Source organism: Coregonus lavaretus (genome assembly GCF_964263955.1).
Source record: "Coregonus lavaretus genome assembly, chromosome: 1".
NCBI lineage: Eukaryota > Metazoa > Chordata > Actinopteri > Salmoniformes > Salmonidae > Coregonus > Coregonus lavaretus.
Genome location: NC_139988.1, coordinates 59,086,658 through 59,112,485, shown reverse-complemented (window position 1 = coordinate 59,112,485; position 25,828 = coordinate 59,086,658). Strand labels below are relative to the sequence as shown.

Sequence of the window (25,828 nt, the reverse complement as noted above, 5' to 3'; positions counted from 1 at the left end):
CACATGAGATGGTTGTTTATTAACCACACCTGTATGTCAAAGGTTTTGTGCCCCACAGGTGAACCAAAGAAGAAGGTGACCCACTCTATCCAACCAGGTGACTGGTGTGGATCCAGTCCCTAAAGAAGAAAGACTGGAAGCAGGCCTGTTGGGAAGGGCCCTATCAGGTTATATTAGAGCAACCTGGGTCCACGTTACCCACTGCAAAAAGGTAAGAACCCATACAAGCACCACTGAACACACGCAGAGTTAGACCAATAGGGTCTGAATATCACCTCTGTTAACGATGATCTCCTACCCCAACCTATCATCACTGTAGTATGTTCTTAGGGTGTGAGTATGGGGTGGTACCAAGCAGAAAGACTAAGGGCAGGAGAGGGTTGGTGGTTTTGGGGAATATGGGTAACCCTGAGCTGCATCATAGTCTCGGCAATGGTCCTGATATGTCAAGATCCACCACCACCCCGCACCAATTACGCTATGCCCTTACCATTGTTAAGAAGTAAAAGAGAAGCGACACGACATACTGACCATCAGGGACGAGTAACCTACAAAATAGGAGTCAGAGAAGGGCAGACTGTAGGATTCAAAATAAGGGTTAGGGACGTAGCCAACGGGTGGGGTACATGTCAACAAGCAACCGAATGGAATAAGACCCCATCATATTTGTGTTCGGGCCCCACAGCATATTGTTCTTGGACTCAAGTGTTTAAACACACTTGGGGACAGGGATATGAGACCGGCCAGGACTGGACATCCAGATGGGGGTTAAAGAGAAACAAAGACATCACAAATTGTCAATCGAAAATAGTAGCAATGTGACTGACTTAGGTTTGGAAGCACAGGAGAGAATTCTAAACCTTACAGCCCTGTAACCGATGTGTGGTGGGCGTGTACCAGTAAAGGCCGTATAAGGCAGACAAGGCCAAAAGGGTGGGTATGTACCTGCACCCCGGTTCTACTGGTTCAGCCAGTTAGAATTAGTCACCAGAAACCAAGGAAAGGGTTAAACAGACGTAGGATGAGTTTTAACCAGAAGGAGAATAGCCCTATTTGGATGGATACAATTGGGATACCAAGGGGGTTACCGTAGCAAGAGGGTTACCGGATGAATACAAAGCTATGAATCAAGTAGGGGAAGGATTTACTACAACATTCTTTTGGTGAGTAACAATCAATAAAAATGTGGATTGGATTAATTAGATATATTAAAGCCAACAACTGTTTGTGAACCAGACTAGAGATGTAGTGAGGGGAATCTCAGATCAATTATCCGCCACCTCGCTCATGACTTGGCAAAATAGGTTGGCTCTAGAGATGTTGCTGGCAGAAAAGGGCGATGCAGAGCTCTTGCAGGATTGACTGCTCTAAGTGAAGAATGGGCTGAGAACTCAGGAGTTAATACGTCTTTGATACAGTGATTTGATGAAATGTTTGGTAAAATGGAAAACCATAGCAAATTTATCCTGAGGGTGTAAAAAATGTGGTCAAAGGGTGGATTGATAGATTAATTTGTAGGTTTATGATTATGACTAAGATTGTTCCACCCCGATACTGATGATGACTGTGTAAAACTGTGTTAGGGTTATAATGTAGTGTAAACCCACTAACCAAGGGGGGGGTTAGAAACTGCTGAGACAAACATTCCAGGAGGGAGAAGACCTAGAAACTGGTTAATCATTCTATACTGTGGAAATGTACAGGCCGCCTAAAGGTGGGCGGAGCAAAGTTCCATTGTGTGAAGGGATACAAAAAGGCTGTGTGTGTGTTTTGGCGCCAGCGCTCTCATGAATAAACATACTGATGATTCTTGCTGACTGTGGACCTTGTTAAATTCATGATTAAACCAGAGCCTTACACCCTCTGGGAATTATTCAAAGCATTGAGTTTAATTAGAGATAGAAATTCTCGTGACAATTCCTTATGCAGGGTTGGCCTCCTGTCATAGAGGATGATGGACTAAGACCTTATGCAAAGCGCAAAACTAAGCTGAGTGTGCAGGATGGCTGCATACTCTGGGAGTCCAGAGTGGTTGTTCCACCCCCTGGCCGTGCACCAGTGATTGATGAGGTCCATGAGCCTTACCCGGGTGCCTCCCGGATGTTAAGTTTAGCCTTACATCTGGTGGCCTAACATGGATCAGGACGTAGAAAACAAAGTGAAATCATGTTCTGAGTGCCAGATCAACCAGAAGATGGCGCAGCCCGCGCCACTACATCTGTGGGAGTGGCCTGACCGCCCATGGTCCAGGCTGCACATAGACTTTACAGGCCCTTTCGTGGGTTACATGTTTCTTGTCATGGTGGACGCGCACTCCAAGTGGCTGGAAGCTCACATCATGAGCAACATCACAGCGACCACAACCATCGAAAAGCTTTGGCAGGTGTTTGCAACCCATGGTCTGCCTGACTCTCTTGTGTCTGACAACGCAACAACCTTTACCTGTGACTTGTTCCAAGAATTCATGCGGAGAAGTGGGATTTGCTGCAGCGCTCCGTTTCACCCGGCCTCAAACGGCTTAGCAGAGCGGGCTGTGCAGACACTGAAAGAGGGGCTCAAAAGGATCACTGGGGGAACCATCACAACTAAGCTCTCTCGGTTCTTGTTCCAGTACCGCATCACGCCACAAACAACAACAGGACAGGCTCCAGCTGAGATGTTGATGGGCAGAAAGCCAAAAGCTCACCTGGATCTACTGCGTCCGGACATCAAAGCACGAGTGGAACGGAAGCAGGAGAAACAAAAAGAGAGACATGACCACCACGCGAGGGAGAGACAGTTAAAACCCAATGACACTGTCTACATCCGTAACTTCACAAGCAGCCAACCCTGGTTGCCAGGTATCATTCTGAGTCAGAGTGGTCTAGTCTCCTTTGTGGTCAAACTGACTGATGGCCGAGTCATGGGCAGACACCAGGACCACCTCCGCCTGCGCTATAACAAAGACAAGACCATGTTTTCAGACGGAACAGCTGTGGGTGGTAGTATACAAGTTGAAACCCCACAGGAAACAGTATCTGAGGAACAGGGGCATTCAGTGGTTCCAGCAGAGGGTGATAGACATTCTCTCACAAACACCCAACCCGCTCCTGTGCCCTCAGACCCAGCTCCACTGGGACACGCCTTACCTGTGTCTCGTGGCACACCAGGAGTACTGCGCAGATCACAGCATGGTCACAAGCCTCCTGAAATACTAACTCTGTAGTCGAGACAGAGACTCGTGGTGTTAGTGTTTGTTTGGAGCAGCAGACCTAGTTGAAAAGAAATAAGGACTGTCATTTTGTTGTTTTTTTGTTGTTGTTTACAGTTACAGTAACACCAGCAGAAGTTCTATAGTGTTGTGAAGTAAAGTAAAGAAAACACTGATGTGGTTTACTTGTTAACCTTATGTTTTCCTTACAGGGGGGATTTAAATTGAGGGGGAGAAGTGTTATAGTGTGGACACTATATAAATAATTACATTGAATATGTGTTGTACGTACCTGCAGTATAGTATGATTAATATTCATGTGTGTAGGGATATTATTGGCATTGACCGTGACCTTTCCCCTTTGATGATGTCATCACCCAGAGTCGGATCTGTACAATGTGACTCTACCACAGGTTGAGTGGGCTGTATCGTTTTGCTGTATTTGTACCGTTTGTACATGGCTGTACACCTTTTATTTCTTGGGTTGAAAGTAAAGGAAAGTAATATTGAAATGCGTGTGGGCATTCCTTGTCAAGTTACTACAGGCGGGAACTGGAACACGCTGTCGTAGATGTCGATCCAGAGCATCCCAAACATGCTCAATGGGTGACATGTCTGGTGAGTATGATGGCCATGGAAGAACTGAGACATTTTCAGCTTCCAGGAATTGTGTACAGATCCTTGCGACATGAGGCCGTGCATTGTTATGCTGAAACATGAGGCGATGGCGGTGGATGAATGGCACGACAACGGGCCTCAGGATCTCATCACGGAATCTCTGTACATTCAAATTGCCATCCATAAAATGCAATTGTGTTCGTTGTCTGTAGGTTACGCCTTCCCATACCATAACCCCACCGCCACCATGGGGCACGCTGTTCACAATGTTGACATCAGCTAACCGCTTGCCCACACGACGTCAGGTCCTGGCTGACGTGGTTACACGTGGTCTATGGTTGTGAGGCCGGTTGTACGTACTGCCAAATTCTCTAAAAGACGTTGGAGGCGACTTATGGTAGAGAAATAAACATTAAATTATCTGGCAACAGCTCTGGTGGACATTTCTGCAGTCAGCATGCCAATTGCACACTCCCTCAAAACTTAAGACATCTGTGGCATTGTGTTGTGTGACAAAACTGCACATTTTAGAGTGGCCTTTTATTGTCCCCAGCACAAGGTGCACCTGTGTAATGATCATGCTGTTTAATCAGCTTCTTGATATGCCACGCCTCTCAAGTGGATGGATTATCTTGGCAAAGGAGAAATGCTCACTAACAGGGATGTAAAGAAATTTGTGCACAAAATTTGAGAGAAATAAGCTGGGATCTTTTATTTCAGCTCATGAAACATGGGACCAACACTTTACATGTTGCGTTTATATTTTTGTTCAGTATATTTGTAGTACAGTCACTACCAGGGGCGGTGTGTTCATTAGGGCGATATGGGCGACGCACTGCCAAACGGGAAAAGGAAGGGATTTTTTTCTAATCAATTATATCACGGCAACAGTAGTTATCAGTGTTCTAATCTAGACGTCTGATCTGCCACTAAATGTCCAATCAGGCTAAAGTCGTGCTTCAAATGGCCCCGCCCGTTTTGGGGTGATTTCAGTCAGGTTGAAAATCGCCCCAGAAGTCTCTCATAGACTCTCATGTAAAATCTTTTTTTTTTTCAAATATCAGAGCTTTCAATACAATCTCTATGGGTTCCGGGAGGGCTTGCACTTACGCGCTTTCGTCATACGTAACATAACCATGAACATAACTAAGAAAAGAGCGGGTAGCAGCGTCAATCAATTCACGTACTATTGTCAAGATGGCTAGCGTTCAGTGCAACTCGATTGTCTCTTTGAAAGAAGTTCCTTTTTGTCGGCGAACAAATCAAGATAAATTGGCAACGAAACAATTAGGACCTCCCAGACCAAATTTAATAATTCAACAGGTTTCTACTAAAGGGGGAAAGTCCTACACCCGAGGATTTTCCAAAAATTGGTACGAACGAAAAACCTGGCTAGCAGGCTGCGATGTAGCTAATGCAGTCTTCTGCTACCCCTGCTTACTCTTTCACCCTGAAGGCGGCACGGCAGACAGCACCGCTTGGACAGCGACTGGTGTAACGGACATGCACCATCTTTCAGAAAAGATTAAGAAACATGAGCTGTCAAAGACCCACATGGATAGCTGTTTGAGATTGTCTGCTTTGGGGAGAGTGAACATTGCCACTCAACTGGATGAGGGATACAGGCTAGCTGTCCGCCGCCACAACGATGAGGTTAGCAAGAACCGCCACATCCTCAGCCGGCTAATCCAGTGTGTGAAGTTTTGCGGAGTGTTTGAGTTAGCTTTGCGAGGCAAAGATGAAACTGAGGGCTCCACCAACCCTGGTATTTTTCTTGGACTTGTCAACTTTGTGGCATAATTAGATGAGGTGTTTGATGACCATCTTAAAAATGCTAAAGTTTTCAAGGGCACATCAAAGACCATTCAAAATGAGCTACTGGAGTGTATGCTAGCGGTCATGAGGGAACATATTGTGGAGGAGGTGAAGTCGGCGAACTTCGTAGCTATCCAAGCTGACGAGACCACGGACGTTTCTACACAGACACAGCTGGTGCTTGTGCTGAGGTACATAGATAGCAACCACAAAGTGCAGGAGCGCTTTTTTTAGTTCCTTCCCATCTCGGAATCAACCTCAGTCTCAATCGGCAGTGTGCTTTTGGAGAGACTGAACGCACCAGCATTCTTGACCAGACTGTTGCACGAAGACTGCCCAGACCTTCATCCACACGGTGGAACTTCAACAGCAGAGTCGTGAACACTGTCTACGAGAATCGAGACGACCTCATAGAATGTTTTGAAGCCATCCGGACGGGTTCATTGGGTTCATTTGACCAGCCCACCGTGAGAGAGGCATCTGGCTACGTGAGGATGCTACATGACGAAGATTAAATTTTTTTCCTGGGGCTTTTTCACAAAATCATGCCCCACGTCGACATTCTGTACCAGAAGCTACAGAAGAAGGACATCGATGCTGTCTTCATCAAACGTGCCCTCGACAGCTTCACAAGCAGTGTGCAGGCCATAAGGTAAGATTAAACAATATCATTCGATCTTTCTCAAAGCAGAGCTTTATTTGAAAATGTATGCATGAAAGGAGACTGCATTTGTGTTTGAAATTACATTATTCTCATTATATATGGCCAGTGGTGTAATCTAGCTTATTTTATATACTATGTGTACTATATAAGTGTATGAACACATTCTAAAGTTGACTAAAAAGAGGAATACAAAAATAAAAAAATCATCTTTTGGAAATTGATCTTAATGACTTAATTAAAAAAGTTGGAAAATCCAACCTTTAAGGACACCAATTTTCTTTTCTTTTTTATTCCTATTCTTAGTCAACTTTAGCATGGGCTCATAAGCTTATGAGCACCACTGTATACTGTGCTGAACATCCAGGCTATGTGAGACACAAAGGCTAACTTAAACACTAAAGACGTTATGCATCCCTGCCCATTTTAAGTGGAACTGAAGTATTTGTACTATACATGGATACATTGCATATACCTGTGCATCACATAGACAACAATACTGTACAAAGCCAACAAACACATTGGTCTGTTTGCCTTCAGGGACTCCTCTCAACAGCAGCTGCAAGAAGCAACAGGAGCCAAAAGACCCAGAACAGCTTTGAGAGAAGAGGAGAAGCAGAGGCTGTCTGAAGAGGTCTGCAACACCATCCTGGATCACACCAAAGAAAGGTTCTCTTTCTCTGGCCACCTTGTGAGTGCTACCTTACTGCAAGCAGACATGTTTGAAAGGTACTGCCATTCATTTCCTGATGAGGCTCTGAATGCCACTGTGAATGCATACCCCATGCTGAGCAAGGCAAAGCTCAAGACAGAACTATCTCTGATCTATGAGAATCCTGAATTCAAGGGCTGCTGTGGTGCACTGGCACTGTACCAGGTTCTCATGAGCTACAACCTCCAGGAGACGTTCTCTGAGACTGTGACTCTGTTGAACATCCTCATAACTACTCCCATGACAACAGCTGAAGCTGAGAGATGTTTCTCAACTTTGACATGAGTTAAGACATTCCTGCGAAATTCAATGGGCCAGGAACGTCTGAATGCACTGGCCATGCTTTCCATGGAGAGGGAACTAGTCCTCAGCATGCCTGATTTCAATGAGAAAGTCATTGACCGCTTTGCTGCATTGAAAGAGAGAAGAGAACAGTTTCAGTACAAGTAATGTAGCCTCTCTCTCTCTTTGTCCCTCCCTGTCTGTCTCTTTAACACACACACGCCCAAATCAGTTCACAGTTGATGTTGTTTAAAATAGTTATTTTTCATTTTAAAAAAAGTAAAAATAAAATAAAAATCGGTTCATGTTCATTTTTACAAATCTATACAATTGGCCAGAATATGGTTGTTCATATTTACAAATCTATACAATTGGCCAGAATATGGTTGTTCATTTTTACAAAGCCATACAGATAGCTGTGTTTACCTTTTCTAGAAATTATTTTCAAATTCTGTTTTCAGGCAAAATGTCTATCACTGTTCATTTTCACAAATCTATACAAGAGGGCAGAATATGGAAGTCTATAAACATTTCTTATTACCAATAACTTGCATCAATGTTTTCAGTAGCCTCTATCAAAAGCTCCTGCTTGCTTGTTGTGAATTATGCTCAGGTGCACATATTTCCAATTCAACCATGAGGCCTTTTTGAAGCAAGTAATGTGTATATCAGTATTGACTTATATGCTGCCCCTGTCTTCATGTTGTTGCTGGACATATCTTTTTTAAAATGTGTGTAGGTCACCTAAATCATCAGAAAAATTGCCCCCCCCTGAGAATTTTTTCAGGAGCCGCCACTGGTCACTACTTCTACTACTAGCCCCAATTTTTCTATGCAAGCAATTTACATTTATACACTTGACTACCATAAAAACAGTTTCTGACACAATTTGTCATGAAAAATTACAATTTTGACATTACTCAGGGGACGATTCAGACTTAGGAAATGTATGATCTTTTACGCGTTTTGATTTAAGCACTCGTATTTGGTATTCAGACTTACCTTATGAAGACGTTTAGTAGATTTGAAAATACCTAATCTTGTAGATTATTTAGAGATAGGAAGGTATTTATGAATCTACCTACTTTATTAAAAAAACAGGTTTGGTGAGCCTTTATGCACAAAAATCTTAATCAAATATACAGAGGTTTGATTCATTTAGAATGTTTATTCATAAATTCATTCACAAATATTCACCTTTTAGTGCACTTTGGAGCATACAAAACTACAGCATGTTATCCATACTTGGTTGGAAAAATCGATGAAAATCAAACCAGCTATTTTCACCTTATAAACCAGGATATTCACTTGCTCCTCAAATTGTTGACTTTTCATGAACATTTTCACTTAAAAAGACATTTCTGCTTATTAAATATATAAATATTCACAATCAAACAAGCATTGAAACAGTATGTAAACTTTCTTTCATAAATCTGTCATTATTATTTTTTACCATTATGTAAAGATCAGACAATAGAAATAGTACAAATAGAATGGCTTTCAGTATAAATAGAGATCCAATAGAATATTTGTATCGTCAGGCAGGATACTTTCCACTGTCCAACCCTATTCACAGTTCAAAGTTCCACATGAACACACTCACAAGGAAAATAATGAATATACTGTAGGGGACAGAGGTGTAATGGTAGTGGATAAACTGTAGACAGACAGACACACTGTAGTAAGTGTTCTTCTCCTTATGCCATGATTCTCTTCCAGTTCAGTCTACAGTTTGTCAGTGCTTTGCCAGGCTACACATCATTTGTGTATTTTCACTCAGTAACAATGTGGGATCATTAGGAAAATACAAAAAGAGGATAAGAAATACAAAAGCAAAGAAATTATGAAATATTAGAGCCACAATTCCTTTGCAGTAACCAACAGTCCAGGGTCGTGTCCACTAGGCATGAAATGTAAGAAAGTGGTCCGGAATTTGGAGGAACTATCTGAACATGTCCAATAAAAATAAGTTATCTCTCTCTCTCTCTCTCTCTCTCTCTCTCTCAAATAAGTTATCTCTCTCTCTCTCTCTCTCTCAGTTTGGTATGAGTTTGGTTACGGGTGAGTAGTTGTTCACGATGACCTGGACCACAAAGTCTTTTTGTATCTTGGTGTCCTGGAGCCGGGTCTTGTCTGTTAGCAGTTTCCCTGCAAAGAACCAGCGTTGGTGGGCGGCTTCAATGTCCTCCTGCCCCTCCAGGGCTCTCTTCAGCTGGGAAATGGAGTCTGACATGGAGGCGCTTATACGTAGGTCCTTGCCTGTGGAGAAGAGAGACATTGGTCAAGTTACTTCTACAATCAGGGGTCTGTTCAGGAATGTAGAATGGGGAATGGTGTCTTTCAATTAAGGACTCTAGCTTCAAGCTTTAAAACTGCAACAATTCCTCTCATATGCCAAGAGGAGAGCCTTTAAAATGTTCCTTCCCAGGGCCCGAGACTTGGTTCACCTGGCCATGCACTGCCGAAGTCATAGTAAAACTCTTTGTATGCTATTTTTATCTCACTCAAGTTATGAGGGGGTCCCTGATGAATTTGCTATCACAAAAGGGGTCCCCGGACCCAAAAGGTTTCAGAACCCCTGGCCTAGGCAACTTCAAGACCCAAGACCTGGTTAGACGGTTTCAAGTTATCTAAAAGGGTGAGTGACTGTAACTGTGTACTGTTTTGGCAGAGTCAATGTACAAAGACTTGCCACGTGCGAACACATCCTCAGGCCCCCTTTAAACACGCTGTCAAACAAGGTGATAAAAACTAGGCCTGAGGGGCTGACATTCACACTCCAGATGATTAGTATTGGAATGACCCTGGGGATTGGGGCATGGACTTATCCTGAGTGGTGTACTATGAATCTAGATAGAGAAGTAAGCGAGCTAACTTTGGTAAACTGAGTTCAACTCTGGATAACCGGTAACACAAAAGTGTTTGAGCCATGTTTAGGCGTTTAAGCTGTGAGTTGAGGACCAATCAAAATAGATTCCCTACCTCTCGCAAAGAGTGCGTCATCATCCCTTCATTCTCGGGACCATATTTGAGGAATATGTTTTTTTCCAAATACATATCACACAACACATTTAGTAATGACAGGATGTATTTGAAACTTCACGCTCAGTAAAACTTTCGTATTACTTTATACAATTATTTTATCGATAGGAGTGGGGAAAAAGGGACTCAAGCATTGATATTGATAAGCACACCAAAGAAACGATATGCATAAGAAAAGAGGGCATTTCTAATAGCACATTTCACACCACAGTCTGCTGAATTTGCTGGTTCAATTTTCTTTCATTTTGATTTGGGCAAAAATGAACATGTGGCATTGACTCACCCATGGATTGACTTGCGACTAGCCATGTGCGACATGAACGCGCAGTTACAAGCCCGGCTCGAGCAGGCTTGAGTAAGCGGTAGGTGTTTGATCAATATCTACCTTTGTAACATGAATGAAGCCTGAGCTGGAATGTGAAGCTAACTGAAACTAGCTAATTTCAGAAAAGCCTAAGTACATCTATCTAGATTCATAGTATACCCCTCTGATCTCAATGAAGAACCGCAGAGAGAAATTGAGCAGATGAAAAAAGAGAAAAGGAATAGGGTGTTTCTCTTACCGCACGAGAGGCGTACTCGTAGCTGGAACTCCTCTTTGGGAGGAGGGGGAGGCTTTTTCTGCTCCTTTTGATCGGGAGCTTGGCTCTCATTGGTGCATTCAGTGATGAGGTTGGCAGGAGGGGCTAGAGTGTAGGCAGGAAGCTGGTAGCGGTTCCCCAGCTCGTCATAACTCTCTGTCAGCGTACCTGGACGGGACAGATAGACACAAAACAAACCTCAGTAACACTCAGTGACAAGTTCTATCTGAAATCAACCCCTAGCCCCTAGGGACCCCTAGCTCCTCCCGAAGCTACAGTGCAGGCTTTTGCTCCAGCCCTGCTGAAACACAGCCGATTCTGCAATGTTCTGTTTAGCAAATAATTATAGAATGATGCAATTCCACATGTCAAACTTTTTTTTTTTTTCACCTTTATTTAACCAGGTAAGCCAGTTGAGAACAGGTTCTCATTTACAACTGCGACCTGGCCAAGATAAAGCAAGCACACACATTAGAGGAGCTTTCCCCCCCTGCTGTGTCCATAATGTCTATGTAGCTAAATCCCTGAGGTCCTGTCATGCTGCCCAGGACTATTATATAACCACACAGCAGTAATCTGATAACCACAGAGACACACAGATCACGAATCAGCTAACTGGTCATGAATTATGTCACCCATAGCCTGGTGGAACCAGCCTGATCGCAGTGTTAAGTGAAACATAATGGTAAGCCATCTGTCATGTGATCAGGCTGGTTCCGTCAGGATACATCACCCAGGCTATAAAAATACATGGTGGAGCTATTACTATATTGATACCAGTCCAATCCATTCAGATCTCCACAAGTGCATATAGGGAGTTACACTCTTAGAAAAAAAGGGGCTATCTAGAACCTAATAGGGTTCTTCGGATGTTGCCATAGGAGAACCCTTTGAAGAACCCTTGTTGGTTCCAAGCAGAACCATTTTGGGTTCCATGTAGAACACTTTCCACAGAGGGGTTCTACATGAAACCAAAAACGGTTCTACCTGGAACCAAAAAGGATTTTACCTGGAAACGAAAAGGGTTCTCCTATGGGGACAGCCGAAGAACCCTTTTGGAACCCTTTTTTCTAAGAGTGTAGGAGTCGATTTGGGCTTAGGCATAGGTTTGATATAGCATTATAATGGCCTTCAGGTTAGTGCCAAATGTTATAAATACTAATGTTAGATTAGTTAGTTATTGAGATGGAACGTGCGTGTGAGTCTGTGTGTGTGCGTGTATGCATGTGCGTGTGTCTCACCGTGTGGTAGTGTGATGCAGGCTCCGTCCACTATGGCCTGAGCCAGTTCCAGGTCGTTAACCTCTGCGGCCACTGCTGCCGCTCGGAGCGCATCCCAAATCTCCTTCCTGCCGTCGAAGGCAGGAGCCGTGTCCCAAAACTCATCCCTCTTACTCCTCAGCTGGCCCTCCGTCATAGGGTACTCACTCTTCCATTTAGTGCACTCCTTCTTCAGGGGCTCATTGCGTCCTGAAGGGACATAAAGTAAAAATAAATACATCAGGTTGTTTCCCGAAGGTGAGGATATTTAATTCAGCATTTCGATCTGAATGTACACTACCATTCCTCTGAATGTCATGTAATAGAACACTCATTACAGAGTGTAGCTTGCTAGCTCTCATTCAGTCTATGACATTGCTAATCGCAAAGATGAAGTATTCAATTTTCAAATGCAAATCATAATGTGTGGCCAGAACTAGCCATTGTATAAAGGATTATTAGGTGGCTTGTCTATATGCAGAAGTAGGGACATCCACAGACTCTTCTCAAGTCTGTCTTTGACTCATGGCATCAATTGATGAACAGAGAGTGAGAAAACATGTAGGGAGAACAGAAGCAACCAAAGCAGAATCATACAATTTGACAAAATAGTACAGAAGTGAATAGTCCTGGACCTCAACATGCAAGCACACCACATTCTAGAAAAACAAAACTTTGCATGAAACATGAAGATCAGATGCATTCATCTTCCAGGTGGATAACAATCAGTTTACAGGATGGACAGAACTACAGAATAACAATACACACCAATCATTATATAAAAAGGGGACAGGTAAATGTGAGGAGGCAGGACAGTAACCCTCACCAGGAATCCAGGCTCTGTCGCAGCCGGCCGCGACCGGGAGACTCATGGGCGGCGCACAATTGGCCCAGCGTCGTCCAGGGTAGGGGAGGGAATGGCCGGCAGGGATGTAGCTCAGTTGATAGAGCATGGCGTTTGTAACGCCAGGGTTGTGGGTTCGATTCCCATGGGGGGCCAGTATAAAAAAATAAATTAAAAAAATAATGTATTCACTAACTGTAAGTCGCTCTGGATAAGAGCGTCTGCTAAATGACTAAAATGTAAATGTAAAATGAATACTTCTCTAGGCACTCTGTCAATGTCTGCCTCTGAGAAAACCAGAAACCTCTGAGTGAATCTCCACTGTGGTTTCCAGGTTGGCCTAGGTCCCGTCTCACAAGGTTTCCATATCTAAGGTTTAGGGATATCTGGGGCTTAACTTTATACTGCTGAAGCACATCTCAAGGAGAGGTGTGTGTACCCCTCTGTAAGCATCTTCAGCAGAGATACTCTCAGTATAATAGTGGTAATCATAGTGGAGTATACAGTACTGGAAACTAAGGTCACTTTGATTCAGAGAGAGAGGGGGGAAAATCTAAGTGATTATTTATAGTGCAGTGGATTACCCAGAGTCACACACATACACACACACACACACACACTTACTTTAGTGGACAACAGTCCAGTGGATTACCGCAGTAATCGGGCACCACATAACGGGATTTAGCGCCTGCTATCCCACAATGCATTGCTCTGAGAGATGAGTGTTGAGTGGAGACTGACAGGTGACTGCTATAGACTCAATGGACTTCAAAATTATGATAACAACTGCATTCTGAAACAACTCCCTAATTTTGGAAACAAATCCATATTTCTTAGATCATGAACAAACATAAACCTGAAATGACAACCAGGGGCGCAACTCACTGGGAACGGGGGGAAATGACCCCTCCACATTCTAAAAATGCATTTTTGTCCCCCAGTTTTATCATTGCACTGTGACACTAAAACTGGCATCGGTGTGCTTAGGGACCAGGTGAATGCTTTTTAGAGCAGTCGGGTAGACTGTTTGGCAGTTTCAGATGGCTGGATTTAGGGCTGCGCGGACACCACAGAGCGTGCGGACAGGCAGTGTGAAGGCAAAGCTTCTGAAAGGCATGGTGCTGCTGTCTGCAGCTGCTGTCTCTATGTGTGTTGTGCTTTTTCTCCGAGTTGTAAAAGCAAGCAGAGCAGAAACTGGCTGCTCTTTATTTGACTGATGTAGCTTGCAAGGTACAGTTGATGTCGGAAGTTTACATACACCTTAGCCAAATACATTTAAACTCAGTTTTTCACAATTCCTGACATTTAATCCTAGTAAAAATTCCCTGTCTTAGGTCAGTTAGGATCACCACTTTATTTTAAGAATTTTAAATGTCAGAATAATAGTAGAGAGAATTATTTATTTCAGCTTTTATTTCTTTCATCACATTCCCAGTGGGTCAGAAGTTTACATACACTCAATTAGTATTTGGTAGCATTGCCTTTAAATTGTTTAACTTAGGTCAAACGTTTCGGGTAGCCTTCCACAAGCTTCCCACAATAAGTTGGGTGAATTTTGGCCCATTCCTCCTGACAGAGCTGGTGTAACTGAGTCAGGTTTGTAGGCCTCCTTGCTCGCACATGCCTTTTCAGTTCTGCCCACAAATTCTCTATAGGATTGAGGTCAGGGCTTTGTGATGGCCACTCCAATACCTTGACTTTGTTATCCTTAAGCCATTTTGCCACAACTTTGGAAGTATGCTTGGGGCCATTGTCCATTTGGAAGACCCATTTGCGACCAAGCTTTAACTTCCTGACTGATGTCTTGAGATGTTGCTTCAATATATCCACATCATTTTCCTTCCTCATGATGCCATCTATTTTGTGAATTGCACCAGTCCCTCCTGCAGCAAAGCACCCCCACAGCATGATGCTGCCACCCCCGTGCTTCACGGTTGGGATGCTGTTCTTCGGCTTGCCAGCGACCCCCTTTTTCCTCCAAACATAACGATTGTCATTATGGCCAAACAGCTCTATTTTTGTTTCATCAGACCAGAGGACATTTCTCCAAAAAGTACGATCTTTGTCCCCATATGCAGTTGCAAACCGTAGTCTGGCTTTTTTATGGCGGTTTTGGAGCAGTGGCTTCTTCCTTGCTGAGCGGCCTTTCAGGTTATGTCAATATAGTACTCGTTTTATTGTGGATATAGATACTTTTGTACCCGTTTCCTCCAGCATCTTCACAAGGTCCTTTGCTGTTGTTCTGGAATTGATTTGCACTTTTCGCACCAAAGTACGTTCATCTCTAGGAGACAGAACGCGTCTCCTTCCTGAGTGGTATGACGGCTGCGTGGTCCCATGGTGTTTATACTTGCGTACTATTGTTTGTACAGATTAACGTGGTACCTTCAGGCGTTTGGAAATTGCTCCCAAGGATGAACCAGACTTGTGAAGGTCTACAAAAACATTTTCTGAGGTCTTGGCTGATTTCTTTTGATTTTCCCATGATGTCAAGCAAAGAGGCACTGAGTTTGAAGGTAGGCCTTGAAATACATCCACAGGTACACCTCCAATTGACTCAAATGATGTCAATTAGCCTATCAGAAGCTTCTAAAGCCATGATATCATTTTCTGGAATTTTCCAAGCTGTTTAAAGGCACAGTCAACTTAGTGTATGTAAACTTCTGACCCACTGGAATTGTGATACAGTGAATTATAAGTGAAATAATATGTCTGTAAACAGCTGTTGGAAAAAGTACTTGTGTCATGCACAAAGTAGATGTCCTAACCGACTTGCCAAAACTATAGTTTGTTAGCAAGACATTTGTGGAGTGGTTGAAAAACGAGTTTTAATGACTCCAACCTAAGTGTATGTAAAACTTCCAACTTCAACTGTAACTGCTGTTTGACTTAATTATTCCCAGTGCTTAACTAGTAGTGTAACTGAAATGTAACGTTACCTACAGTAATGTTACATCCACTCTTGACTGAAGTTGTGTCTAAAGAGAATGAACTAGCTAGCTAGTAGATACCACAGCCAGTTCAGCTCTAGTCTCTGTCAGGTAGCTGTATCTAACAGCTGTTGTGTGTATGGAAATGTTTTCTACCCTTTTTGTCCCATTTCAACAGAAGTAAATTCCTTTGGCTTGTTTTCAACAGTTGGTGTACCATTAGAGCTAGCCAAAAGTTGGCAAACGTTAGCTAGCTAACCTACTGACTTTAGCTATTATTTTTGCTTCAATGAACTAGACGTTATTGAATGTAACGTTATTGAGCTGTCAGTTTCCCGAGCTAATTCCCTACATTTCATACTGACATGGTATCAACAGCTCTACAGGCTACACTGTCATGGTGCACAGTCAGTACACAATACTATGCTCATCATGTCTTAGCAGGATCAGATGGTGGCCGGTGTCCCAGCAGGGTCAGACAGCCAGGGAAGACCAGTCTACGGAGCTCAGGTGAATTTTGCAGTATATTATAACAGTCAGTGAATGGATACAAAGTTCCATCATGAGTTGATGGGTAGGCTACAGTCTGGGATCTGGGGATAATGGTAATTTCAATGATTGAACCATTGATTCTATTCTAATGTATAAATGTACATCAAGATAATTCTTTGTCATGCCTCATCTGAGCAGGATCAGATGGTGACAGGGTCTCAGCAGGGTCAGGCAGCCAGGGAAGTCCAATCTGTGACGGCGCTGAGGTGAACTTTTGCAGAGGTGAACTTTTGCAGATACAACACTTTATTCTCTATGTGCAGCAAACACATTTTTTTATTTTAAGGCAGTCTGACAAACCTCTAAAGTTGATTTTGAAACTGTATCAAGGGTTGATATTGTTTTTTCCCGATGACACAAAACATGTAAAACAAAAAATGTGAGGAAGACCTGGGATGATGATGAATGGATACAGATATGTTTGAATGCCCAGTCATGTTCATATAATCTCAGAAATAAATTACTGCAGTTTAAGACCATCCATATAATATACTATATACCAGTGAAACTGAATATCATGCACTCAGAAATGTAATTCCTCTGCTGAAGGTCTAAAACACAAAAGGGGACATATTTGCATGTTATGATCTTGTGAAGGCTGGCTGAATTCTGTCAAAGAGTATGTTCTTTTCTCTCAGCATGTCTACAGATACTCCCTTCTCCCTGTTTTTGTTTGCTTGGAACTGTTGATACTGGAGAATGTTATCAGAAGAAACTATGTAACCTAGCATTTCTAGTGGATAAGAAATGCATTGCCAATAATTGGAAGGTTGCTTATCCTCCCACAATGTTACAATGGATGGAAGAAATGTCAGGTTATGTATCACTAGATTTGATTTATTACAAGATTAAGGGTATACTGTGCAACTTTCATCAGGTCTGGTTGCCTTATATGGAATACTGTATGACAAAAGGGGTCTGTATTGAAAACATGACATTTGATTAGTCCAGCAGTCGCAAATATATATTTTTTTGTTATGGCACACGAGACACCGGTCTAATTTGCGCCTCTCAGTGGACTAATCCATTGAGGAGGCTACAGGGATGACATGGTCCAAGATTATGGGGATTGTGGCTCAGATGCACAAGGCACGTCTTGCTCCAGAATGCGTTCTCTCCTGCCATTTCGTGGGTATTCATTGTTTCATAACTTTGTGTGCATTGTTTGCTGTGTCTATTAATTCCCCATTACATACAGTGCATTCAGAAAGTATTCAGACCCCTTGACTTTTTCCACATTTTGTTAAATTACAGCCTTATTCTAAAATTGATTAAATTATTTATTTATTCTCATCAACCTACACACAATACCCCATAATTACAAAGAGAAAACAGGTTTTTAGAGATTTTTACAAATGTATAAAAAAGAAATATACCTTATTTACATAAGTATTCAGACCCTTTGCTATGAGACTCGAAATTGAGCTCAGGTGCATCCTGTTTCCATTGATCATCCTTGAAATGTTTCTACAACTTGATTGGAGTCCACCTGTGGTAAATTCCATTGATTGGACATGATTTGGAAAGGCACACACCTGTCTATATAAGGTCCCACAGTTGACAGTGCATGTCAGAGCAAGAACCAAGCCATGAGATCGAAGGAATTGTCCGTAGAGCTCCGAGACAGGATTGTGTTGAGGCACAGATCTGGGGAAGGGTACCAAAAAATGACTGCAGCATTGAAGATCCTTTTCTGAAATATTATATTTAAGTATGCAAAAGAGGCAATATACTGTAGATGTACCTATACCACCAATCCACTTTTCTGGACACTGAATGAAGTCAGCATATTTTGGGGGGTTTCATTTGAATAAGACACTCCAGGACGGTCCACAGATTACGGATAGACACTATTTTCATCTTTACATCTAAAAAAAACACTACTGCCATGTACGAGAAATGCATTTCTGCATATACTGTATTCTCTAAGATATCACATAATTTTCAAGATATCAACAATTGCTTAAAAGTCTAAAGAAGCTGACACAATGTGGTGAATGCACATGCTTCTGAAGCCAAGATTTGATACATCCATATCCATCACATCCACCACTGTTATGGATGTAATGGATACAGTGGGGAGAACAAGTATTTGATACACTGCCGATTTTGCAGGTTTTCCTACTTACAAAGCATGTAGAGGTCTGTAATTTTTATCATAGGTACACTTCAACCGTGAGAGACTGAATCTAAAACAAAAATCCAGAAAATCACATTGTATGATTTTTAAGTAATTAATTTGCATTTTATTGCATGACATAAGTATTTGATCACCTACCAACCAGTAAGAATTCCATCTCTCACAGACCTGTTAGTTTTTCTTTAAGAAGCCCTCCTGTTCTCCACTCATTACCTGTATTAACTGCACCTGTTTGAACTCGTTACCTGTATAAAAGACACCTGTCCACACACTCAATCAAACAGACTCCAACCTCTCCACAATGGCCAAGACCAGAGAGCTGTGTAAGGACATCAGGGATAAAATTATAGACCTGCACAAGGCTGGGATGGGCTACAGCACAATAGGCAAGCAGCTTGGTGAGAAGGCAACAACTGTTGGCGCAATTATTAGAAAATGGAAGAAGTGCAAGATGACGGTCAATCACCCTCGGTCTGGGGCTCCATGCAAGATCTCACCTTGTGGGGCATCAATGATCATGACGAAGGTGAGGGATCAGCCCAGAACTACACAGCAGGACCTGGTCAATGACCTGAAGGGGGCTGGGACCACAGTCTCAAAGAAAACCATTAGTAACACACTACGCCGTCATGGATTAAAATCCTGCAGCGCATGCAAGGTCCCCCTGCTCAAGCCAGCGCATGTCCAGGCCCGTCTGAAGTTTGCCAATGACCATCTGGATGATCCAGAGGAGGAATGGGAGAAGGTCAATAGAGCTTTTTGGTCTAAACTCCACTCGCCGTGTTTGGAGGAAGAAGAAGGATGAGTACAACCCCAAGAACACCATCCCAACTGTGAAGCATGGAGGTGGAAACATCATTCTTTGGGGATGCTTTTCTGCAAAGGGGACAGGACGACTGCACCGTATTGAGGGGAGGATGGATGGGGCCATGTATCGCGAGATCTTGGCCAACAACCTCCTTCCCTCAGTAAGAGCATTGAAGATGGTTCGTGGCTGGGTCTTCCAGCATGACAACGACCCGAAACACACAGCCAGGGCAACTAAGGAGTGGCTCCGTAAGAAGCATCTCAAGGTCCTGGAGTGGCCTAGCCAGTCTCCAGACCTGAACCCAATAGAAAATCTTTGGAGGGAGCTGAAAGTCCGTATTGCCCAGCGACAGCCCCGAAACCTGAAGGATCTGGAGAAGGTCTGTATGGAGGAGTGGGCCAAAATCCCTGCTGCAGTGTGTGCAAACCTGGTCAAGACCTACAGGAAACGTATGATCTCTGTAATTGCAAACAAAGGTTTCTGTACCAAATATTAAGTTCTGCTTTTCTGATGTATCAAATACTTATGTCATGCAATAAAATGCAAATGAATTACTTAAAAATCATACAATGTGATTTTCTGGATTTTTGTTTTAGATTCCGTCTCTCACAGTTGAAGTGTACCTATGATAAAAATTACAGACCTCTACATGCTTTGTAAGTAGGAAAAACTGCAAAATCGGCAGTGTATCAAATACTTGTTCTCCCCACTGTATCATAACGCTGAAAAAGGATACCAACAATATTTTTTTTATAAAGAGACCAATTATAGACCATATAAAACCTTGATGAAAGATAGCTTTGCAGAGACATTTGCAAGATGATCTGATGTAAGAGGCATATTTTACAAAAACATGGATGAAACATTTCCTGTCCCAATCACCCCCCTATCTTCACAAGACTGAAGAACTAGCAAATAAAAATCAAGACACTGTATTACTTCATCAAAATCTCAACTTCATAACAAACACTGGCGGACAACTGTGAGTGGGAAACAAGCTCTGTGAGAACTTTCTAAAAGCCGTGAAATATGATTGTCTGAAAAGCCATATTTGAGACATGGCCTTCTATTCTGTAATGGCCATATTGAAACGTAACGATTTCATAAAGAGACGTAGTGAATGCTATGGAGTGTCCATCAGGGTCCGCAAAACATTGAACAAAGTGCTGATTTGCCCCTAGAATCACATAATAGGCATTACAATGCCTATGGTTCTGATGAATGGGATAGTACTTACTGTACAGCCAAAAGCACAATGACCCATAACGTGTAATACTGTGGCTCCCTTGAATACCAGTCAACAAAAATCCTTGCATCAATGCATTCATATTTCATGCAAATCTAAAGAATTGATGTTTCCTTCATACAGGCAGTGACTATAATGTAGGTTTGAAGCTGGTCTCCAGCCCTGACAGATGGTGCACAACACATCAACAGTCAAACATCACTGGGAAACATACAAATCCTTTGTGTGCTGCAGGTTAGGCTATATTAGAGTTTAACGGCGAATCCGCCACTTTTCAACCTCATATTCATTATCTCCAGCACCAAACCAGTGCCTACATATGTGAAAACAGAGCATTTCTATGATCTGTGTTTAAAGAAAAGGTCCTAAAAAATGCTTCTCTGTGACACCACAGGGTAGGATTTGCGAGAGGGATGGTATTTTGTTGCTCCCCACGTCATCGTGAATCTCATAGTGTTTTAAAATCACCGTTTTTAAAATGTTTTAACTTTTGATGATGTCATTGGGTAGATCTTTTTTACTTTATATTTATTTCTACAAAATGTAGAAATGTGCCGTTTTCACAAATTTTGACACTAGTATTGTGTTTGAGATAATGAAAATTAGGTTGAATAGTGGTGGAATTGCCCTTTAAGAGTCACTATTATATAATTATTACACAAGTTTGACTCCTGATACTACTACAGCATATTCCCATAATAATTAGTCTAAGTCCCCTTATTCACATTACACACTTCCTTCTCCTCATATCCCTTCATAAACGTCCCCTGTCCCCTTACCTATTCCCTGTTAACTGAATTCATGAAAAGAGGTAGGTTATATTAACAGGTCACAATATAGCTTAAGACAGATGTATTACAACCTAATAACAAGTTGTTTCTAATATCTAATGACCACATCTTACACTACTTCAACATGTTGGAAAACAAACTAGACACAGACTTAACACTGTTATGTTATTGGCAATTGCAGCTCTAGAAAGATGACGCTCACTAACACAGTCATCCAGCAATTAAACGATCCATAGTTCATCTGCACCCATACTCACTTTTCAGCACCACCTTGATGGGAGACTGTGAGGGGTGGTACGGATGGTAGTCCCTAGAGTTAGCGACTCCCATGTTCTTCTCTTTCTCTCTCCCAGAGATTTGATGTATGTGTTCCAGAGACTGATGTTTAAATCAAACACGACACTGACTCAACATCAGAAAAAACTGCCTTTCAGAGACTCCAACCAGCAACTGGAGCTTACGTCTCTCTGTCTAAGAAGGTTGCAGTGGTCAAGGGTATGATCCCACCACCACGCTTTGGCTATCCGTGACGACTACAGTTATCCGTGTGGTGTCAGAGCTAGGTTAGCTAGCTGTTGTGACACTTCCCCAGTTCTTTACTAATGAATGCCTTAATAACACACACCCAGCCAACCAAAATACCACCACAGGATCTATATATGACGATCGAATATCTGGCTGCATATGCCATAAACAACATCTATCAATAGTGTCCTATCCAGATTGGTAGGTAGGCAGCTAATGCTTTACACAACAGCACTAATCCAATCAGCTATTTAGGGGAAGAGGTGGAAGAGGTCTTGAATAACCCAAGTCAACACCACAACCCCATTATAGACTTTAAACTCTGGGGGGGGGGGGGGGCTACTTCTTGGTATAGTCCGTTGTATAGGTTACCTGTTTGTTAAGAGACAAACTTGGCCTTGGAAAGTTCCAGGTATTGTAGACCTGCCTAGACCAGAGACTATAGCTTCAGTAGAACAATGCTTAGAACAAGCGTCTTACATTATGTTAACCATCATATACTGTATACTTACAGTCATGCATGCATCCATTTTACGTACGGGTGGTCCCCGGAATCGAACCCACTATCCTGGCATTGCAAGCTCCATGCTCTACCAATTGAGCTACAGAGGACCACATATGATCATATGACAATCATAACAAAAAAGGACCATATGTTTTTGTTGTCATAGGCGACATCGTAAACAAATAATGTAGTCTATGGGTAAATCCATTTGAATTCAATCACTTTTTGACCGCACCCGTTTTCATTTAAACAAAACTTTCAATACATGTTTGCCCATAGAAGAAGGTCAGAAAGTGACTTTTTGGACCTGAATGCCAAAACATTTAGGAGATAAAGGTGCTCAAAGTTTAAACCCTGTTTGAAAGCTGATGGGATCCTCCTCTTTTTAATAGAGGCCATCAAAACTCTATTTTGTCACACAATTGCATAGCATAGCCTATAGAAATGTTGCGCAACAGGAACACATTTCATTCTATGCATCAACCAGCTATGAGGAACTGGCTCTCGCTGCACAACAGGTGATTATATTCTGCTCAAACTCTGAATAACAGGGCTCTAATGAAGTGTTTGATTTGATTTTTGATTGCATTTGCATTGGAGTCAGAGTGATTAGAGGGACATTAGCGACTGGCCGTTAGCAAGTTTGGTAGGATACTACTAATGATCATCGGAGGCATCAGAGAACAGTTTTGGAGAAGCCTAGTTACAGTGACTCAATGGTCACGTGGAATTTCACTGCGGTTATGACTCCTGACTGCCGGTGTGGCGGTAATATGGTCACCATAACAGCCCTAGTTACCGGTGTTTCTGTAGCGCACATGAGATGGAGTTTGCAATACAAATGGCCACTGGATTGATGCAAATAATTGTGATATCATTCTGCCAGGTAGGCATAGGCTACTTTGAGAAGGTTTTGGTGGATTAAGAAGTGAGTATACACAATGCCCACTGAAAAAAAGTGGGTATATGGCGTATACCATACACTACACCACTGTCTGCAGAGCATTATGCAATCAAATCTTCTTACCTCCTCGTTTTTTGCCCCATGTAGAGTTCCTGGCAGGTCCGTCCAGCCGATCCCTCCCTACACACCCGCCCATGACTGTCTCTGCAGAGCCATACAATGACATAACATCAGTAGCTACATAACACCAGGAAAACACGCACACACACACGCTACTCAAATATAGAAACAAAACAAATCATAGACATTAGAGTTTTTTAAATTTATCCAAAGACAATACTTGTCAGTATGATATATGCCTGCAAAACACATCCCATATTTGGATGGTCAATGACATTGGCTCATTGTTTATTTGGCCTGCTGTAATGGCAATGTTTACATGTCACGTGTACCAAGAGCTGTCAACGTGTCTGACAGCTCGAGCTCACAAACTGCAATTAAGATAGCTAGCTAGCTAGGCTAGGAAGATGGATGTTTCCACTAGCCTGAAGACCCGGCGTTGAATTGCATTGGATTGGATTCAACGTTGCGCATAAATGTGCGTTTGGATCAGGAAAGTTTCCTCTCACAACCTCTGCAAACCCAGAATGTTTAATACAATTATTTTTACTGGTTGTCCATGCGGTTGGTCCTTTTGCAGTTAAGAATGTGAGACAATATATCCACAGGAAAGTATGATTACATGAACTTTTCAAAAGCACCGGTAGTGCCTTCAGATTTCTATCACCTGAAGCATGCACAGAACCATGTAAACACATGCACAAGCTCCTGCTGATGCTTCAGGTGATAGAAACCTGAACGCATAGTGCTTTGAAAAGTTCATGTAATTATACTGTCCTATGGATATATTGTCTCACATTCCTACCTGCAAAAGGACCAACCACACAGACAACCAGTAATGTAAGTTACAATATCATTTTATTCTAGCCTGGGCAGCCACTAATGCCTAGGAATGCTAGTCCCAGATGTTGCGTTTTGCATTCAGCCAATCAGGTTGCATCAGTCTGGCTGAAGGGGAAGAAAATAAGCATATTTCCCGCTTTCTTTTCTGCCTTCTCACCATTAAATCTAGTTAAGGAGGAAATTGAAGCCTTTGCATGAATGGAGAATGTTTTATGTATGAACCGGTCGCTGGGTGTCACAAGTGTATTACCAGCTGTACACATCAAGCCAAGATGATAGTGGAGCTCCATAAAGACCACTAGTGGCTGCCCAGGCAAATTGTATTCAACATTCTGGATTGTGGTGGTGAGAGGAAACTTTCCTGATCCAAATGCTAATTTATGCCCAACGTAGAATTGAATGCAATTCAACGTCGGGTCTTCAGGCTGTTTCCACATGTCTTGATTTTGTATCTATCAAATCAATGCAACAGTGGATTAAAAACTACACACATCAACAAATTCTGTCAGCGCTGCTAGTTGCAATTATTGCATTGGTAAACAATCAATTCAACAAAACAGGACTTTATTTACCAGATATCCAGTTCGTTAAATTGAGCATTCGTCTGCAGTTGGCTTGCCACATCCGAAGACTTAAGCTCCAAAGTTATTTCTGGATTCAGCTGCAGCGATACGTGAGAGGAGACACGGTGGAGTCAACAGCCTTCCACTGTCTGTCCTGTCACCTTTGCAACAACAGGTGCCTATTCTCACAGCCGCTGTGTCAAGCCTGATCTGTGTGAAGCTAGCCATAATAAGGATTAGCCACAAAAGTGGAATTTGCGGTTCGCCTTAAAAATAAAAGTCCCCCATTGAACGTGATTCAAACGGATACAGATAGTGGAATCATGCCATATTTGAACTAGATCATGTTAAACAAGGTTGGAATGCTGTATACAAATTCAACAAAATACAAGAATTAAAAATCATTTGAATTCACACTCTGGATGTATTAGACTTTAGAATTGCATTGGGGACTTACAGTGCATTCGGAAAGTATTCAGACCCCTTTTATTTATTTCACCTTTATTTAACCAGGTAAGCCAGTTGAGAACAAGTTCTCATTTACAACTGCGACCTGGCCAAGATAAAGCAAAGCAGTGCGATAAAAACAACAACACAGAGTTACATATGGGGTAAACCAAAACATAAAGTCAAAAATACAACAGAAAATATATATACTGTGTGTGCAAATATAGCAAGTTATGGAGGTAAGGCAATAAATAGGCCACAGTGCAAAACAATTACAATTATTATTAACACTGGAATGATAGATGTGCAAGAGATGATGTGCAAATAGAGATACTCGGGTGCAAATTAGCAAAATAAATAACAAATTGGGATGAGGTTGTTGGGTGGGCTAATTTCAGATGGGCAGGTGAGGTGATCGGTAAGGTGCTCTGACAACTGATGCTTAAAGTT

The 25,828-nt window shown here is 42.3% G+C and overlaps 1 protein-coding gene across 1 annotated transcript; it reads right to left on the bottom strand.

Moving 5' to 3' along the window:
• Window positions 1–8,429: 8,429 nt before the first annotated feature.
• ubtd1a (ubiquitin domain containing 1a) lies at window positions 8,430–24,992 on the bottom strand (the record flags this gene model as incomplete). Its single annotated transcript, XM_084185863.1, has 5 exons — window positions 8,430–9,537; window positions 10,884–11,069; window positions 12,143–12,370; window positions 23,529–23,609; window positions 24,941–24,992. The coding sequence occupies 5 exons, from the start codon at window positions 24,990–24,992 to the stop codon at window positions 9,314–9,316; spliced, it is 771 nt and encodes a 256-aa protein (XP_084041989.1). The 3' UTR covers window positions 8,430–9,313.
• Window positions 24,993–25,828: the final 836 nt, after the last annotated feature.